This window comes from Cyprinodon variegatus, unplaced genomic scaffold (assembly GCF_000732505.1).
Source record: "Cyprinodon variegatus isolate N-32 unplaced genomic scaffold, C_variegatus-1.0 Scaffold224, whole genome shotgun sequence".
NCBI lineage: Eukaryota > Metazoa > Chordata > Actinopteri > Cyprinodontiformes > Cyprinodontidae > Cyprinodon > Cyprinodon variegatus.
Window position 1 is genome coordinate 328,130 of NW_015150677.1, and position 21,198 is coordinate 349,327.

The following is a 21,198-nucleotide window of genomic DNA, read 5'->3' on the forward strand; positions in this document are numbered from 1 at the left end:
TTGATTTTTTTTACTCTTGAAGCACTGCATCCAGCCCAAAGAGAGACCAAACAAATCCATATTTGCATGGTAAGCCATATTCAAATAATTCGTGGTATCCTGGGTACATAACTATTGTTTCAGTTGACAAACACAAGAGGAACATTTGAACAGGTGGCTGGAGGCAAAGCACTGACTTGAGCACACACACACTCACACACACGCACACACAAAGGTGGACAGACAGGTGTAGCTGCCCTATCCATTCGCCAGCTGTTGGGTATTATGCAAACGAGGTGTTGAATTACAGAGCAAACAGAGAGCCTAAAGGAAGAAACAGGCAGAGTGATGGACAGGATGTTGGTTTGGAGCATTTACAGTTAAGTTATAAAGTGTTACCCAGAACAGTTTCACATGTCAATACGGTGACAACAATAACAAGAACACAATCATTTCCCATCACTCTGAATCACACTCATTCGGCTCTTGGTGTGAACACTTTCAGTAAGAAAGAGAGGAAGGGAGGAGGAGAACGAAGGATCTCAGTGTCAAATAACTTTCTTCCGTTTACTGTACCTTCGACAGAAAACGGCAATAACAGCAGGTCTGACAGGCAAAGACTGAAGCTGTTGGACTGTAGAGCAACCATTTAAAATACAATACACATAAAACTCCCATGAATCCCTCTTATAATAAAAGCTAAGGAACGCATAGTTTTTGTATTACAATTGTTCAGGAAAATGAAGATCTAAAAGTTGTTATAATCATAGTTTGTACTTATTTTAGATGCATTATGTTGCACCTATCTTGTATGAGGGGAGTGGCAGCCTAGTGGTCATGGCATAGGGCTTTGAATCATGAGGTTGTGAGTTAGATCCCCCACTCCCACAGACTGCCACTCTGGCTCACTGAGCAAGACCCTTAACCCCACACTGCTCCCCGGGCGCCGCACAATGGCAGCCCACTGCTCCCCAAGGGGATGGGTTAAATGCAGAGAATTAATTTCGTTGCTCTGTGCTTGTGTCTAAAATGTAAGCAACTTTAAAAACGCTGAGGAAAGCTGCAGCTTTAATGATAAACATGGGATTCTCATGGTTTTATAACTTTGAAATTACCGCGTTAACATATCTTAGCAAAAATTTGAAAAATATATTTTCAAAAGGATTAGAAGTAGATCACAGAAAAAGGTATGTTTGAAGAGGAATTAAATAAGGTAGAGCTTGTTAAAAACGCTTATAAATTCCAAGCTGTAGCTTTAAAATGTGTTGGTAGATGTGATTGGGAATTAGTCTTTCCTGTATGCAGAAGTGTGCAGCAACAGATGGAGGAGGGGCGGGACTGTGTTACATGTTATATAGCAAAGGGACCACTTTGATCCCTCCGGCATCTCAATAAACAACTTGAAACCATAGTAGTGTGATGGGAATGTTTTCTAGAGCAGGACAATTAATAACATTTGAAACAGATCTGATATATATAAATATTCATATATAAAAATGCAACTTCTGAATCGTAGAGACACTTTTTGGTCAGGTAACATTTTACTATAGTAACACACTGATTTAGGGCTCCCACTAACGATTACCGATTAATCTGTTGATTTTTTTTTTCAAATAATCAATTATTAGTCGGATAGCCACAGATTCCTTAAAGGCGACTTTTTACGAAATTAAATCAGGTGAAACTAAAACTTTTCATATTTTTTTTATTACAATTTTTATTATTACTGCTCTAAGTGGGTCCCTCTGTCAGCTAAAGGTATGTTTTAGAGTCTCTAAACTCCAGTTAACGATTAATAAATTACTAAATTAGTTGACGATTATTTCAATAATCAGTTAATTGTGATTAATCACATTCATTATTTCAGCATTGCACTAATTTCCTGACTTACTACATTGCAGAGTTAAAGCTTAACATATGTTTGCCACAGAGTGGAAGAGAGTTGCAGCACAGATCCATGTATGCAGGCTGGAGGTTAGCATTCTTGAGGTGACAATGTACCCTGACAAGGGAGCATTTGATTCCAGAGAAACAATACAACTCTGGAGCCATACATGTATACACTTCTGGTTAGTGCAAAGGAAACTTGAAAAAAATGTGTTCATAATTATTTTTTTTAAACTTTTTAATACCTGAATACGTATAATAACCTATATGCATATCAGCCATTGGCTCATGCTTATCATCTCAGATTTAGTTGGCGCCCCTCCTTCCTTCTGTTACGTAGCTGGTAACAGAATGTGCTCTATAAGAACCTGGAGTCCAGTACAACCAGAAAAAGCACATGCCCAAACAGTTTTTCTGAACCAGTTCAACTTGCTCCTGATTGGGGTCAAAACTTAGCCCATAAATTTAGAACCAAAAATGTGAACCTTTTGGGGACAAACTGAACCAGAAGCAGATAGTGACAAACATGCGTTGAGCTTTTTCAATAAAAGCTTAGAACTGGATAAAACTAGCTCTATATAATAACAAACATCATTATTATCATAAACTCACTGCTTTCTTTCAAATTACAGAGAGAAACTCATGAAGTTGTACTATGCACTTAATCACATTCCGTATTACACGCTTTCTAAATGTATTAGTTAAGAAAAACAGAAGCAATCTGAGAGTCTCCTAATCAGATTATATTAGGGTAAAACTAAATGGAAATTTGTTTGTGTAATCCGAGGGACAAATATAGGTCTGAACTCACAGTATGAACCATCAGAGGAGAGAAGAAGAGAAGAGAAAGAATGGGGACAGAGAAAAAAAAAGGCCAGAGGAGAGAAATAGTGATGATTTCTTTTCAGTGAGTGGAGCCTATTACATTCTTCATTAACTCAGAGGGACACGAGGACAGAGATGGATCTTAGTAGCTGTCACTTCCTTTAACTTTACATCTGCTGGCTCAATGCTTTAGCTGAATGGATGAATCTTAGACCAGCAAAGGTTTAAATATTTAAAGCGTTTTAATGTGGAAGCCTTGCTATGTCTTACATCAGATGAGTAAATATTTTCTCACAGTATGTAGTTAGAAGTACAGGCACCGATTTAATGCTCATTTAATGACAGGCCTTTTAAAGAGTTTGGTTTTAAAGAATGAGATTAGCTATAGTGCAATAAGATCAGTTTTTTTTTCTATCTTTTCTATAATATGAAACTAGGCTTTGAAATGACTGATAATTGTAATAGCAAAGATGAAAGTTTTTACTTTAAAAAACAACAATCTAAGTCATAACTGCTAAAACTAACATTACCTCGCTTTTTACCTCATTGCAGGTAATTATTTCTTTCTATAAATCAAGATATGTATTCATAGAATTTTAAATCAGATGCTAAAGCACTTGCCAGTACTAATGACCCCCATTCCTACCTCCCATTCTGCTCAATCTCTTTCCTGGGCACAAAAACTTCCCTTAATCCAAAGAGCAGTTAAAATGTTTAAAACAGCCGAAAGTGGGACATGCAAGTAGAGACGAGGACAGAAGTCCACTTTGCAGACACTCTGTGAATAAGATGGTTAAATAAAAGAGCAACTTTATTTCACATTTTTAATAAAACGATGCAATAAATCAGCAGCTCAGGTCCGGTTTCAGCGCATTAGGATTTTTTACAGTGTCATTTGTGCATCAAAACCATTTAATGCTGAAACATCATATATGTTAAACAGTGAAGCTAAATTATGAGCAGAGTAAAATAAAAAGAGCATGTAGACATTTTTGCAGGCAGACGTTTTTACTTTATTCTAATCAATTTAGATCTGAAATGAAGCTTCATTAAACTTGGTTTTCAGAATGTAGTCTTTATTCTATTAAAACAAGTGGCCTCTGTTATTGTCCAATGCATAGAACCAAAATTCATATTTTGCATCCTTTAATAACTTATAAAAGAACTACGTTTACATCAGTGTTTACTGTTTATCAGATCTTTCAGCAATACAACTGAGAAAAGATTGCTGGGTTTTGTAGTAAACCCGAATTACCTCTCCTCTTCCCTCCCCATGCCTATCTCTTTCTCTCTCATATCTCTGCTGCTCACTCTCCATTTCTGTGTGTGTATGTCTGTATTTGTGTGGGTAAAGCAAAGGTTTGAATAACAAGCAGCCCGCTAAGTGGGTCAGGGTCGGAAGAAGGGGGAGAAAGAGGGGGAGAGTGAGAGAGAGAGACTATTAGGATGACAGACAAGGACAAAGAGGGGGGGGGGGAAACGGGAGGAATACTGTGTATCAAGGAAAAGAGGAGAGAGAGCAGAAAAAGGAGGAGCCACTGAGAAATGGAATGTGCAGTAAGCGAGAGATGGAGAAAGAGGTAAAGGGCGACTTAATGTGAAGAGAGTGATACAGAGTGAGACGAGAGGATAAAAATGGAAAGAGTGTGATTTTACTCCATTTCCCAGAAACAAGGCTGCGGTCTGGTTACCTCTTAAGCGAAATCAGGGTACTCAGAAAAGCTTTTAGAAAGTAAAAAAAAAAAAAAAAACTAATTAACTGACATATTACTCCATCAGAAAATGTTTCAATTGACTCATCTAATCTGAAATGGGAGGTAAGAAGTGGAATTTCTATAGAGCATCACATCTGAAAACATCTTATTTAAAAGCATAAAGAAATCAAACCAGTTGAAGCTTGAAATGAAGAAAGTGCTTAAATAGCTCTAAAAGCACATATCTATGCAAATAAGCAGTGTTATACGGGGAGAATGTTTGCAGCATTTCACTTCCTCCTGCGCTGGAGCAAAAACTATGACGTCTCTTTAAATGTGTCAGACCTGCCCAGTTATCAGTTTAGCTCTATAATGGTTTTGGGTTATGTGTGGAGGTGTAAGCCCGGGTTCAGGAGACCTCAGTTGTCCGTGGACAGTCTGAGGGGGAAATAAATCACCAGGGGAGGCTGTACATTGAGAAATAGATAGAGAACGAAAGGAAGAGTTATGAGTGACTTTGTGTGTGTGGATAAGGCAGATTCACCCAGCTGTGGTAGTTCAGCTCAGCAACTGTTTATCTGTCTTATCTGTGTCACCCTGACGACAATATAAACATGGTTTTATTAGCTAAATGTATCCACCCTAGCTGTAAATCTAGATTGAATGTGCGTGAGCAAACACTTTTTCTGAAAGTGCAGAGAAAAAAAAAATTCAATTCTTAAAACTTAGGTTTTAATCACTCTCAATGCAGCGGTTTACGTTCTAGCACTGTTAACAATGAAAGCAGCCAGTTTTTGTTTTAACATCAGGACAACTCTTTTTTTCCCCCTGTAAATTAAAGTTTCTGACCATTACAGCTGATAAGGCTTTGTTTAATTTCTGTGTGACAGCCTAAAGGCATTCTCTCATTCCACAATTAATCATCTACTCAGGTCACAAACCAAATGGAAAAAACACTGATACTTTTACATAAGTGTCAACCTGTTAACCCAATGTTATTATCAAATTATGCCATATAGTTTCTGCCAGTCAACTGGAGGAAAAAGTACAATTGTTTGTGTTTCCTTCAATTCTAATGCAATATCATCTATCGGTGGGACAGATCCAATCTAGTATCACTATTGGATCTAAAAGTAAGGACAGTATTAGATATGATATCTGGGCTGAGGGCAGTCTCTATGGTTTCTGTGCTTTTTAAAGTGACCTAAAGCTAAAATAAACTGATCCATAAGTTAAATAATAATTATGCACCAAGAAAATGTCAGGAGACATTAACTTGCTGCTTTTTAACTTATCAGAAGCACATAAATACATTCTTAATCTTTCCAGAGATACCTATACTGTTTGCTACCAGGTCATGTTGACATCACTCTTTGGTGTGGATGCTGTTACTGATGGGAGGAGCTATGCTTAGTATCAGAGAGGTGTTTAAAATGGAGTAGGAATAAGAAAAGATGTGAGGAGCTAATTAAAAATGATGAAAATGTATTCTTTGATATATATGTGATTCAATACGTTTGTGGGAGAGCAGGACTTTTAGCAAATAACAGGAAGGCTAAAGTTATTACTGGAAGAGCGCTTGGTGTTATCATTTTAAACTTTCAACCAGGATTTGGACATTTCTTTAAGAAATATGGTACCTCTTTACAATACGTTTAACTTGTAGATGCTAACAAATAGTTTATATGTTATCAATTTATCGGTATACAATTTATAACTAGTTAATAAATGTTTATTATTCTTTAGGTTAGAATGAGTAGGGGACAAAACTGACTAGTTTTATGCCTAATCTGTTTTACTAAATATTTCATCTAGTGCTGCCTAAATTCAACATTTCACTTCCCTCATAAGCATTTACATGCATATGTTAAATGTATAGTAAAAATTCTCAAATGAATTAAAATGTGGTTATACATTCATTAATAAGATATTTATAAACTATAAAGTGTATCGTAAGTTATTGTTAAGTGGTACTAGGTAATTTGATTAGCAATAGCAGGTATCAAACTTCCATTAAGACTTGTGTTAAACACCTCAGCTTGCGTTCATTCCCCTACACAATATCCTCATTCCCTAATGGACCCGAAAGTTGACTGTTTTAGTCATGTTATGCAGGCCAATCATGCTAATCGCTAACATAAGGCGCTTAAAGGTATAGTGGAGTATTTTCACAAACTTAAAATAAAGAAAATGCACATGCAACACCCTGTACCCGCTCCCGAGAGGGAACGCCTATTAAACCCGTGTGAGAGCATGCACATTTCTCCTCGTGCACGCTCTGTTTAAAAGTTGCTGTTTGCATCACTCATACAAGCTTACTTTTCAATACAAGATTCGCAATTTTTCCTCTATGTTAGACTCACCACCGGTAAGTGAAAATGACGAAGAGCACGTAGGACGGCCTTACGTGAACATATCACCAGAATGATTGACAATTAGGAGGACCACTTGTTTTGATGATCCACCCTGAAAAAGAACATCCTCCACTATACCTTTAAGGTGGTTTTAAAGCTTCTACTTTATGATTATTTCAGATATTTAGATGTTTGTTTAAAAGTCTGCTCTCTTGAAATTTTTTTAACGGTAGCTCTGCTTTAACAATCTAAAATAAGAGTTTAAGAGTAGCATATAAATAAATAAAAAATTGTATCAATGGGTCAAAATGTTACAAAATGAAATGTATCTCTTATTTATCTGTTTAAACAGAACTGGGAAAAAAAAAAAAAAAAGTCCTGATTTCAAACAGTTGTTTTATTATTATTATTCGAGCTTTCAACCTCCAGTTGAAATATATTGCATAAAGAAATGTAGGCAGGTTGGAATATTTTGACATAAATGAGTGATCAAAAATATTAAAAAAAATCCTGAAAGAAATAAAATGTCATTGTTAGCATCGCTAACAAACATTTTATACATGTCACCACTGACCGTGTTTGACTGAAACCTGTCAGTCTAAGCTGTTTTGTGGGACCTTTTTCATCTACAATAAACACATATGGTTAACTTTGCCTGGACTCATGATAACAGCAGGTTTCCTGCAAACGATCACCAAATACTGTTGTTGTGGATGTAGTTCTTTACAGTGCTTTCACACCAAAACTTTGCAATATGTCGATGTGAACCGTACCCTGGCATGAATAAAACTTGCAATTTTAACAGTTTTGCTTAAACTGAGATTGTGTGTCACCTAGCAAATCAAAAACAGGAAGTGAGGATTCAATGTACGAGTAAAAGAATCACAAAAACAAAATGATAGCGCAAAATACGAAGATTCAACTGCATTTGAACTCCGAAGTAGTTAAAAAAAAAAAAAAAAAAAAGTAGTAAAAAAAAAAAAAAAAGAACTAGAGACAGACTTTCTTATTTTGCTCTAAATCGGCACAATACTGGAGCAAAAATGCCCCCCCAAAAACCTGCTTTAACTGCATAGCGTTGTTTGGCTAAATATCTTCGTGTGAAAGCAAACCAGCTAACTGAAGGTGTGAGTTTTCTCACTATAATCATTCCCTGGACTAATCCTTGGACCAAAGCAGCAGCGTAAATACGCCAATAAAGACAAATAATCAACCCCACCTCCATCCCTCCCAACCCCAAATAAGTTACGCAGTTAACAGCAGATGAGTTAACTTTGTGTCCCCCCCGAGCAGACAGACTGCTGCTCAGATTTAATGGTTCTACAATATTATTTTGTAATCTATTATTGTGTAAACACATTCAGATTTAATCAAGAATCCAAATAAGCAACATCAGAGTATTTCTGATGCAACTATAAGAATGATTCATTGGCCCAGTCTATGTTAGTTACTTATTTTTCTGCTTAAGAAAAGAAAACGTTGAAACAAGAGTAATCTTATAAGGCAAACCTTAACACAGATTAAATAACCGCATGCATGTAAAACAGATGGTATTGGTATTATTGTTTGCAAAAGATAAACCTACCCGATGTCTTCTGGGTAGATTTTGGTAATCATATCCTTTTGAAAACAAAAGGCCAAGGTCAGCTGATTCCCCAAAGCTTATTATGTTATCTTTAAATAGTATTTCACTCTGAACTTTGCAGCTCAGAACACTTACTGAGTCTAAAGTTGTATACCTCTAAGAAAAGTATAAAGTTTAAGATAAGAAAAGCCCAACGGGACCTGTCGTTTTTGACATCCCCAGTGTGTCGACTGCAGAGGACCAGTAGATAATTCACCCAGTTTGTTTAAAGTCCCAGATAGTTAGAAGGGGCAGAAGGAAACGGGGTCAAAAAAGTCACAACTTTACAAACTGTGACAATGTTGTTTCAATCCATCCACAGCAATTAGCACTTCACTACAACAGCTATGATGGCATGATTGAGAACAAAAGCCGAGAGCTAGAGGAAAACGGATTCCAACTATTTTCGAATAACGACGCTGGAACTGATCCAATCTTGTTCGCCACAAGTTAATTGAGCCAAGTCATTGTCACAAATACGGCGCACACAAACACAGAACAATGCAGAGATGATTGCAGCATGTGATTTGATTGCAATATGTTTGTTTTGGAACCAAAATCCTGATAATTAGTCTCTTCTGGCAGCGCACTGTCTCCGCCCATCTGTTCCATTTGGCACCCCTCCACCAACAAGGAGCCCCTCATCGCCCCGTCCCCGAGATTTAACCAACTAAAAATGCTTTCACACACACAAAAAAAAAAAAACCGGCACACAAGCATCAGCTCTGAAGCTCTGAAAGCAAACCAATCATCAGCAAGCCTTATGAGTGGTGTTGGGGGATGAGGCTGGCGAGATGTTCTTTGGTAAAGACTGCCAACATAGACAGACGGATGGACAGATTGACTAGTTGTGTTCTGATAGATAATTAGATAAAATGCCGGCACTCTGGCTGGATAAAAACTTAAGGAGGGTACAGTAGAAACATGAGCGTGAAGCTGCTGGGGGAGGGCCACAGCAATGATAACTGTAGGTTTGCCGTACATCTTCTCCAACTGCTTCAGCTGAATAAATAAAAGAGATATGACACTGAAAACATTACTGCAGTAAAGCCAATATCGTCAGTGGCTCTACATTCCATGCCCGCTATGAAAACACCAATTACACAACACATTTACATATTAGTGCGTGACATTTTAAAATCACTGACAAATCCATATTAATTCATTTTTATAATCCTGACTGACAAAGATTGTTCCTTAAAAATGGTAATGCTTCTTTTCAGGTTTGATGAGGGGTGCATTATTTATTTCTTTTTTTTTTTTTCATTCCACAGGGGATTATCCTGTTTATGCCGAGGCTGCATGCCAGCAATCACAATATACAGTAACTTAAGTCAGCCAACTCATGTGGAGGCAGATTTATTATTACATGCAAACACACTGTTCCCCCTGCAGGTAAACATGAAGCAAGGAGAAATGGGTGCGATGACGGTAATGTTCTGATACCCCCAAGGTGACTTTTGCTGCATCAACACATATGCCGCCTGTTTTGATTTTAAAAAGTCCTGCAGTTGTTGTCAGGTTACCTTGGGCTCTAAGACTAGGACCAAGCTGCCTTATTTTCGTTATGAGATGCTATAAAGAAAACAGCTTTTCCTAATAATTTTCAGTTTGATACAGTGCAATCATGGTTTCCATAAACATCTATAAGGCTGCACAGTTGCTCACATTGTTGCCTTATATGGTTCTCAAAATAAGAAATACCTTGACATAATCAATTCTAACAATAATAATTATTCAAAGGCTCTCATTTGCATCAAGATTAGTATAAACTGAGTCACTCACATTTGCCCGAACTGTCCTAATATTTTTTTGGCTGCAGCACAGCACTAACAGAGGCTTTAGGCCAATTTATGCCTCTGACGCATAGCCTCTGCAACCTCTCTGCAACCTCTCTGTGCACGACCACGCCCCCTGCGCAGAGGTTCGGCAACCGTCGTTGCGCACCTCAAAAAAATCCTGACTACGCATCGGACGGTTGCAAACCCGCACAGACCTTTAGTGGAAGTGGGCAGACAAAAAGTGGCTGTGATTGGTCCATGGTATGCCTTTCCGCCGACCCTGCCAAGGTTCTCGTGACCATCGCAAGTTCTCGAATAGGCTCCCCCCTTGCGCTTTGGCGGGAAACTGCTTTGCGTCCCTAGAAATCATAATAATGCTGGAAGTTGTAAAGTCTGCAAACATGTCAAGAAAAGCCAGAAGGAAAATAATCCTTTCATTAGCAAAAACAGACAAAAATCATGTTTGAAGGAACTCTCCTTATAGGGCAGATAGATGTAAAAAAATAAAATAAAATGGTGAATGGTGCTACATGCTACGCTATCGCTGTTGGAGGAGTCTAAAAGTTAGCCAAGTTTCTGTTTCTGTAACAGTTAAATCAGTAAACTGGACAACATAAAGTAACACTGGCTAATATTAGCTTCCAGGAGACATAACCCATTCCAACAATTAATAAATAACAACAAAAATGAACTCAGTTTAATTGTGAAGATATTGGAGTTTACTGTAATGTGTCTGATACAAAAAGGTTTTGGTAGAACCAGAGTTAAGTGGACATTAAGAACGGAAGATAAGTTACCTACCCTGTTGCTGTAGTTAAATACTTAAGGAAGTATTATGCAAAATGACCAGACAGACAGAGGTTGCTGCTACTTTTTGCATTGGTCAGATCGTTAGTTACACTGAAACAACTATACTTACTGTGGGCCTATCCGTGAATGATTTTGGTATAGAATAATACTTTCTTTGTTCCTCAGCATTAAAAGCTATTATTATCATCATCAAATTGACAGGAATATTGAAGCACTCAGCAGGAAATTAAACATTAGCTAAAAATAAAAAAGATAAAATTATTGCAGGACTGAATCAAAGGTACATAGTTCCCTACTTAATATTAACAATTGGCTCTCTGGTCTATTGGCTCTCTGTATTTCTCTAAAGAAGAATTGAAAACTATGGAAACTGAAACTGACAGAATAAAAAAGCATAAAAATATCAACTAACCAACTAATTTAAAATAAAAGAAATACTTGTATGTCTTTCTTAAAAATATCAATTGTATTTACTTCACAACATGTGTAATAATAACCTTCATATTTATTGTCCAACAAGTTCAATTAAGCATTTTATAATTCCTACAAATAAACATTCCTTTTGTCACTTTTGATTTTTCATAAAGTCTTCAATCCTCATTCGTTTTGAACTAATCAAGCTTTATTTGTTGCTCATAACCAGATATAATGTTGCCTTTAAAAATGTTGACATGGTATAAAATTTTTGAAAAACTGTCATGATCTTGGCGCTGATGACTGGCTGAATTACTCATTTCATTCTCCTGCCTAACTCCACCCTTTTTCTCATAACCAATCATCTGACCCACCTGCTCCTGCTTCTACTTAAACAGCTCTCCAACCAGTAATCAGGGCCAGATTATTTTCCTGAGCCAGTGACGAGAGTGTGTCCAGCGTTACCTTACTGTTTCTGATTTCCTGGTCTGCCTCTCAAACACTGAGCCTGCCTGTTCCCATCTGATCTGTTTTAACCTGCTCGCGTTTCCAGGCAACTGGGGGGATTATTCTCTAGCCAGTGATGAGGTGTTCCAGCATTACCTTAGTGTTTCTCATTACCTGATCCTGACCTGGTCTGTCTCTCGAGCACTGAACCCACCTGTTCCCGTCTGATCTGTTTGCCTGACCTGTCTATGGACTCCTCCTGGATTCTGCCTGCTGACTGAACTTGGCGCTATTCCTATCTCCAACCTGGAAACTTCGGAAACTCTTTGGACTTAGGATCTTCTGATACTGAATCCTGAACAAGTCCTAAACGCTAGCTTTGGCTTCGCCCACTGGATTTTTCCATCTGTCCGGATCTTGTCTCCTACTTGTTCTCTGTCCTCCGGGGCTGAGGGGTCCGGGACACTCTGGGCCGCGCCCACCACAGCTTGGCGGCAGCACATCAGCTGGATCTTACCTCATTCTCTGGGCAAGGATTGAACTAGTAAACCAGGTTAGTGACTCACGATCATAAGCTTCCTGCGCTAGATTTATGTGGTCACTAACCTGTGTTTCCTTTCTGCAGAGGTCCCTTTGATAAACGCCCTAGCTGCTGTTTCTGCATGGTTTTTTTCTAAAATAAACACTTTTTGAATAATCAGTCTGTCCGCCTGTCTGTCTATCTACCTTGAACACATGGTCCCCTGTTCTGAGCCTTGACAAAACTGGCTGGTTATGGACGAGTTTTATGGGTGCTTTAAAACAAATTGATTTCAGAGTTTCCATTTTAAACCTCTTTATGTTAGCAATTTAAATGGTAATGTTTGACCCCTAGTTTAGTGGGTTTTCATAGATCATGTAGACGTTTACCTTAATAAATCAAATATTACTGCAGACCATTTCAGAGTTTAGGCATAGTACAAACAATGTTTAAAAAACACACAACAGATCAATTTGTAATTCTTTAAAAAAAAAAGAATAAACAAAGTTTCATAATTTTTCCACATTCCACATCTTTCCAACAAAGCACTAGCTTCTTGCAGTACAAACCTAAACCTCTCTCCAAGCTTTTACTGTCAGCCAGCACCTAAACACTATGTTTAATGATATCTAAAAGAGAAATAGCAGAAAATGCAAAAAAAAATGTTCAGTTGTTGCAAAACTCTGAAATGTTTCTAATAACATAAACTAAAGCTCAGTACTTTGACATGATTATATAAACCATAGACCAGTGACACAGAAGGGCAAAAACAACATCTGGACCCTGAAATCAAAGCTGCTTACAGGAACTTTGAGCATGATTCAGTTTACAGCTATTTAGACCTTTTGGAAATAATATCCATCCAATATATCTGCATTTAGCTGTAAAGGCCGCCACTTCCTGCATTGTTGACACTTTAATTTGGAAATAAAAACAAAGACATGTAGGGGTACACTAAATAAAGATCCATATGTTGAACAGACTGTTTTCCTTTGTTATCGCAGACTGTGTTCAGTGGAACATTAAAGCCACAACAGGAACTTTGGAGGAACTAAGTCCATAATTTGCATGATTTCAAAACACCCATTGTCTTTAACTGTGGTTATATGAAACACAAGTGTATTCTAGTCACCCATGACTACTGAAACATTTCCATTCATAAATTATATGCTGGCATCTCTTAAACTGTGTTTTTTGATTCTCCTGTCCAGTTCTTTCCTCATTGTTCTCTCTAATTCTGTATTTGCTTTGGAAATACCTCACCCAGCTTTCACAATCATTATGTTTACATTAGGCCCTCCACCTCTCTCTGCCCCTCTTCCCTCCTTCCCCACTTTCTAGGATTCCTTATTCTTTCTCTTCCTTCCCCCAGTTGAGAGGTGCTACACAGCCATATGGTGGCACTGATAGAAATTACTGAATAAATAACTTTTAAGTAAACTCAAAACTCACCAAATGTATGATCGATCCACGTTTGGATTTAATTCGTATAAGGCTCTTCTGTATTATATCTATAGAGGTTAAACAAAATGCCAGGCAGCCAGCATTCCAGCCCTTTTCTATGTCCATCAATCTGTTTGTACAGAGCTTTCGATAGTTAAACAATGATAAAACACACTCAGAACTACTAAAGTCACTCAGACCTCAGAAAACAAACAAAAAGAAAAAAACAATCTGAATCCAGAGAGAAAAATAAATAGTTTACTGCACATAATCTTTACTGAAATTTGTAAATAAAAGTTAACTGGGGCCAATTGTACGTTTAATTGGTTCAAAAATAGAGTTAGAAATAGCGTGGAGTGTGGTTTAGATGGAAGAATTCAATCATTTAGTTGTTTTGTTTTTTTTATCTTAATTAAAAGGACTGGTCCTTCTATCCATTATCATATCCGCTTATTCCCTAATGGGGTCACGGGGGGACTAGAGCTTATCCCAGTAGTCAATGGGTGAGAGGCGGGTTACATCCTGGACTGTCCACAAGTCCATCGCAGAAAGAGGACTGGTGATTGTTATAATAAAATTATAAAATGTAAATAAAACTGAATGGTAAACATCATCTTATCGAACTTGCCTGTGCACCGCAGCTACTCGGCATTACGGCTGCAAAACTTAAAGCAAAAACACAGGCGGCTCAGTATTGGTGTTTGCAATGCAATATTTGTTGGCTTTGAGGCTCCAAGTGTCCTGAACTCAGACTTTACATCACAATAACTAATATCCAACCATTCAGACGACTCTAAATGCAATAAGTGCCCACAAATTACACAGATTATAGAGCTGTTGATGCTGAAAGTCACAGAGAAAGCTGAAAAGATCAGAATGAAAATAAGAAAACAAGTGGAAATTTAACTAGATTTATCTTAAGGGTGTTTACCTTGTTTAACAATACATTCACAATCATTTTGCAACCCTTTCTTACCAGCAGGAGATTCTACAATAAAATAAATATTAAAATCAAACTCAACATATAAGCAGAATATATAGACAAACTTCTAATATGTCGGTATCCTACTTACTATTGATATAAGAATAAAAAGACTGAGATTGCAAAAAAGTAGGTTAGGTTAAGGATTATCTTTCTAAAGCTGTACTTCTAATTTGATTATTCTCCATATTTGTGTTCAGTGCAGGTCTTTTAGCTGCTGATTAATAAAGCACACAGGTTCACAGATGGTGCGACAACCTCAGCAATGAGCTGCAGAGTTCAACCTTTACCGCCTGATTCCTGCAGGTGATTTGTTCTGGAACACAGGCCCTAACACTGAAGCAAGCTGCAGGTCAGTTCCTACATTCCTCACTGTTTTTGACAAAAGCAATTCTAAGTAATACGAACCTTTTTCCATTTCATATTCCTGAACAAATTATAATCAACGGATGAAGCTACAGAGAGCAAAGCTCCTTTATTCCCTTATTAGGGAAATATTTTGTTGATTTAAGGATGTGGATTTCTGTAAAACTGCTCAAATTTCAGTTTGAATTAATTATTTTCTCAGCATTATATACAACCCCTTATTTGTATTATTTTTGGGTTTGATCTGCTCATGCTTGCACACAGAATTTACAGGGCTTGCAGAAGCAAATTTCTAGATTATAAAGTAAAAAAAAAATACTTATAAGTAAAATAACCAGCACCTTTTGAGTAACGATTTAGGCTTTCATCACAATGAAAACATTTTAAACCTTTAATTAACGCTTTAAAAGGATGCATCAAGATTCAAATGCCTAAAGCTAACAATAAGTAAAGCACAGATATTAGAATCTCAGTGAGGAGAAAGATTAGATGTATTCAACATTTAAAGTCTGCAATGTTTTACTTTTCTATTTATTGGCTTTCATTTTAATTTGATCCTTTTTAGATGGTGTAGTCCTAGCAAACAGCTTCTCTCTTTAACTTTTAATTTTACTAGCATTGTACTCAAATGAGAAACATTTGCATCTTTGGCTTAATGTTGCATCAGATATAGAGAATTGAGAAATGCAAAGCACAGGATTCATGTAAGCTTCACTGAGTTTCATTTTTTATGACTATATCCAGACTTATACTGTTTTTAAAAAGACCAGGATGTACTAAATAAAATAATCTAACTTATACTTCACTTACTAACTATTGGAATTGAAATATAACCTTGTCAAAGTTTGTGAAACAAGCACCAAGAAGCCAGTTTCAGGAGTTGCACTGCATCATAGGCTTAGTAGTTGTGCTATCAGGAAATAAAACCTTAACTCATTATCCAGATCTACATGTGGAACGAATGAATAACACCAGCAAACTCCTTCCCCCTAAAAAGAGCCAAAAGGAATGGGCAAACCAGATTTCTTTTAAGACCTATACCATAAGCACCGTAAGATCTGGACATATTTAAGACTTTTTAAGGCCTTAAAATTGGGCTGAATAAATTTAAGTCTTTTAATGAGTTTGAAGACCTGGCAGCCAGCCTAAAAGTACAAACGCTGCAGAGTGAAATGTTTATTATGTAGAGGGATGAAGGCTTATGCAGCAGCTCCAACAGGGAAGGAAAGCCTGCTTTAGGGTTAGAGGCTGAATCTCTGCATATAGTCTGCAAATCCAACTGTATCTGGAGAGAATTTCCTGTTAAAGTGTTCCTCGCTAATCCTAATCATGGGTATAAATTGAGATGACATTTCGCCTTTCCAGTGGTAACTGTGCATTCACTTGTTTCATTTTTTTTTTTCCACCACTGCTTTTACCTCTTCACATTCAACATCTGTCCCCGCAGCTCTCTAATTTAATGCTTCTTTTCTTCTTTTTCTTCTCGTTTTGTTTCTCCTCACACTTCCTGCCTTTCTTCCTTTTTCTACATTCTCTCTTTTCTTTCTCTCCCTGCGTTCAGCCATGGAGTAATTTGATCTCGTCTATCAGGCCGACATTGCTGTGAATCAAAAGACAGAGAGAGAGAGAGAGAGAGAGAGAGAAATATAGTACAAACCTTGGTGGCCCCACCCCCCACTGCACACACACACACACACTCTCTCTCTCTCCGTCACTCTTTCTCTCTCATCTACAACATCCCGACCCCCAACTACCCTCCGTATCTCTCTCCAGTCCCTACCCCCAACCACACCGCTCTCTCTCTCCACATCCCCAGCATCTACCACCTATATCTCTGCTTCCCGTCTTCTTGAAACAAAAAAAAAAACACATAAATTGTGGGTTTTCTGGCAGAGTACGGCTTTTTTCAAATAGAGAACTCATTGGAAAAATCAGCGGAAAACGAGAAAATATTTTAGCAGCATGTTTTAAATTCCTACCTAAATAGAGAAAGACATAGGAAAGATCAGGAAAGTCATTTTCCAAAGCTGTTAGGAAAAGATATGATGTCTGAGGTAACTGGATGAACAATCTCTCAATCCCAATCTGACTAGGCCTAAACCAAGACAAAGGCCGAGGAACTGGAGACAAGGCTTCACCGATGTCTGAATACATCGGCTGAAGAGGTGTTGCACACAAAAAAACAAATCACACCAAAGGAAAGTGTTTAATTTTACTACTTAGGTGAAAAGATTTTTCATGTCTAAGCAATCGTATCAGTGATAGAAGAAGTAGTTTGACAGCCAATTATAAACCATTATTTTATTTTTTTAAAAGAGCCTTTTACAGCATATATTGTAAGATAAAATATAGTTAATTTATCATTTTACCAGCTCAGAAATACATTAATACGATACCAAATGAGAAGCTCAAGCAGAAGCAAAGGATGGTTGTTTAAGATGGCAAAAAACTGTATCTAAGATGTTTTTTTTAAGTATCCAACTGATGCACATTTGCAGCCGTACAGACTTTGTGTGAGGCAAAGTTTCCTAAAAGGTGAGTGGAGAGAAAACCTGCGTGTGAATGACTCAGGGATGAAAGAGTGCATCAGACCAGCTACGGGACACGCATCCTACTTTGTTCATTTAGCCTATGAAGATATGTAACTTATACATATATATATAGAAAAAAACTGTATGTGACAGAGTGTGAATGATTGATGCTGATGCAAACAAACCAAAAGTGTTATTATTGTTATGCATCTATCACTAAACAGGTTGCAGGCAGCTCTTTTTTAACTGCTACATTTTTTTCCCATGTGGAAATTTCATGGTGTCTTAATAAATTGAACCTAATTGCAAATGGGATTTAACAACTTACAAACTGAGAAGAAATGAAGTGATCAAATCTTTTCACAGCAGTTTAAACTTTCTCTGCACATGAGGCATTACAGAGCCTGGAGTTAAAACACCAGGTTTCCTGACCAGGGCTTCCTATCACACATTTGTTATTATCACATTTTTTTCACCTAGTTTGTTGTAATTTTATTTAGTTTATTCTTGTCTTCTCTGGAAAAGAATTGTGGGCTATAGTTTCATTGCTACAAATCAAAGCCTTTTAAAGACCTTGTAGACACTCCTACGGTGGGAGGAGGTACCTGTCCGGTGTCTGCTGATGTAACCCAACTGTTACACAGTGGAAAAGCTCACAAAAACTAGCCTGGGTAGTTCTGGGGAAAGAAATGTTCCACAGCGTCAAAACTTGGCTAATTACACTGAAATCGAGTGACTCTGAGCATCTCCCAACAAACAGTGGCTGAATCAGGTGCTGAAGGACTTAGTATCAGAAACTAGGTGGAAACTTCTTGATCTCATGGATCATTTTTGGGTTTTAATGTGTACATTTAATGGAAACTCTGCCTTCAGTAAAGTTTGCACATCAAATCTGAAAATCAATGAGCGCCAGTTTGTTCTGTCTTGCTTAAACACTGATTGTGGAATGATTTGTTTCATGTTTTGCTTTGCAGTGTTAATCTGCATTCTTCTATTCTTTGCATTTTTCACGTTCCTGTAATTTGATTCTAATCTCTTTTAGGAACGAAAGCCTTACAGCATTTTTTGTCAGCTGTCACTCATATGTTGCCTTCGATATGTAATATCTGGCATGAACAGGGGGCTAAGAGTAATTCTGGTCTTAAATGCGGTCTTAATGCGTCATATTTCATAGGATCCAAAATGGCTTAAATAGAGCCAGATCAAATGCTGTAAACAAATAACTTAAATTATATGTGAAACTTATTCTTATACACTTTTCTAAGGTCCACACTTGTGTGACCATTTTTTCTATAATATTTTTGCTGCTTTAAACACCATTGTGGGACAATAAATTGAGTTTCTATTCTATTCTATTCTATTCTAGCATTTAGTGTCTATTTATCTTCTGTGTTTAGGGAAATGTATAAGATAAAGTATCAGACGAGCAAAGGCTAAAATGTAGGGGAAACTGTTTGTTTACAAAATGGTAAAAGGAGAAGGAAATGGGGGTATGAGTTGGTGAAGGGGAGAACTGACTTGGATTCAGCCCGCCACCATTTCACCGAAATATGCAGCATCTTTTCAGAACTGAGCAAATTAAGCACACAAATGAGCAGGTTGTGTTATATCCAGCTAAAACAAAAGAAAAAGGTTAATTAATCTTCTGGATCGGCCCCTCAGTTAGGGCTAATTCAATGATCAGCCATTTATTGCTGTCTAAATGAATATGGTTTCCCCAGGCACCAAGCACTCACTCTGAAAAACATCTCCCTGCATATATATGATTGCTTATCAGATGACATGTGCCTCACAGATATAGAAGTAGATGCATATAGATGTGACCCAAGTCCAGGTTTATGCTTTGGGTCTGACACTGACCTTTGGCTTTTCTTTGGAGGGAAGCTGAAAACAGAGCCCACACTGAGCACAAATCAACATGCTGCCATCTTTAAGCATAAAATACCACTTTTAGATGTAGCTAAAAAAAAACAAAACTATAGAGTCTTTAACTCTTCTCACTTCAGCTTATTACAATGTACCACATAATGATTATAACTCTTAATTGGGGTGTACAAATAATAGACTTACTTTGAAGGTGGTTAAGTGAAATTATTACTTTAAAGGGGAAAAGATTAGCTAAAAAACTATCTGATCTAGTGGCACACTAAATGTAGTTAAATTCATTAGATGCTTTAACTAAGAGGGGCCCCAATAAAGCAATTAATTAGCACTTAATTGGGCGAGATACAAAAATACAGCAGAGTGAGGAGAAAAGGAGGGGATAACAGAAAGAGAGGAGATAATTTAAAAGAATATTTAAAATATAAGGACGAACCTTGTTGGTCCCAAAAGCCGGGTCAGGGTAGGAGAGCTGCCCCAGCCTGGAGGGGTCTGAGGCGGACAGAGGCTGAGGAGGAGGAGGGTAAACTGTTACATCCATGACTACAAATACATCCACGTCTTCTGTTCTGCTTTTCTGCTCTTTTTAATACCAGTCACTGATAAAATTTTGATTAAAAAATGGTTTTAGTCCATTAAAAATTGTTTAGTTTTCAGCTTCTTATTGAAACAGAGACTTGTAAAGTTTAGGCTGGATGTGCTTCTCCACGCGCCGGGCTCTCATGCTCCTGTGACCGCAGCTCAGAGGACCAAAGTTCCCTGTTAAAAGCGCTTCTATGGTTGGAGCAGAGCTTCAAATAAGAACAAGAAGAGCAGTTTTTTCCCTCCTTTTGTCAGAGTCCGGGTCCTGCTGCGGTGCGCGGCGGGGACAGGGGATGTCGCTAAACCTGTCTGTCCCTGGTTGGGACTCAGTTGGTCAATGCTGCTCTGCTGCTGCGGTCCACTCATACAAAGAGCTTCTAAAGAAAGCTAAACATATTGCGTACAGAAAACCGGAAGTACGCTTTATAACAAAATAAAAGATTGCACTTCTTTACGACGAAAAATATGAGTTTATACGAGACAAAGTCGCAATTTCTACTATGGATAAAATATAAAACATTAACTAGAACCAGGAACGTATATCACATTGTATCTATAAAACACGCCACTACCGGAAAACGAGCTTTATTTTGGTAACATTTGAGTTTCCGTCTTCCTCCATCCGAGTTTTCAGTTTAATGGTTGCAGCTGCTCCCCCTAGAGGTGAAAGAGTGTATAAACGCAAACAATTTCACATCTCCCAGTTTCTACTTTGGCTTCTCATCTCAGTGCATATAGATTTACATGTCTACTTTAAACATTTTCAAATATACATATTTATAGTTATTCTCTACCTTTGTCAAAATGTGTATCTCTTCCATATACAGTTTCTTTCAACGCAGGAAATGCATTAAAGAGAATTGTCACAAGTATTTTATTATTAAAATTAGGTCATAATGTAATAATGTAGGTAAGAACTTAAATAATAATAATGAAATTCACAGTTTTCATCATTCAACTCCATTTACCTGACTTAGACAGGATGCTAGTAAACCAACTTATCAACTTATCATAATCGAGTGTTTTTATATATATATATATATATATATATATATATATATATATATATATATATATA

General features: G+C 37.3%; 1 protein-coding gene across 1 annotated transcript in view; it reads right to left on the reverse strand.

Annotated features, from left to right (window-relative positions):
• tox (thymocyte selection associated high mobility group box) overlaps positions 1-20,468 on the reverse strand; it is a 52,653-nt gene extending 32,185 nt beyond the window's left edge. The window contains exon 1 of the mRNA XM_015380875.1: positions 19,975-20,468. Coding sequence (XP_015236361.1) covers positions 19,975-20,079 — 105 coding nt within the window. The 5' untranslated portion in view covers positions 20,080-20,468. The remainder of the gene's footprint in view (positions 1-19,974) is intronic.
• Positions 20,469-21,198: the final 730 nt, after the last annotated feature.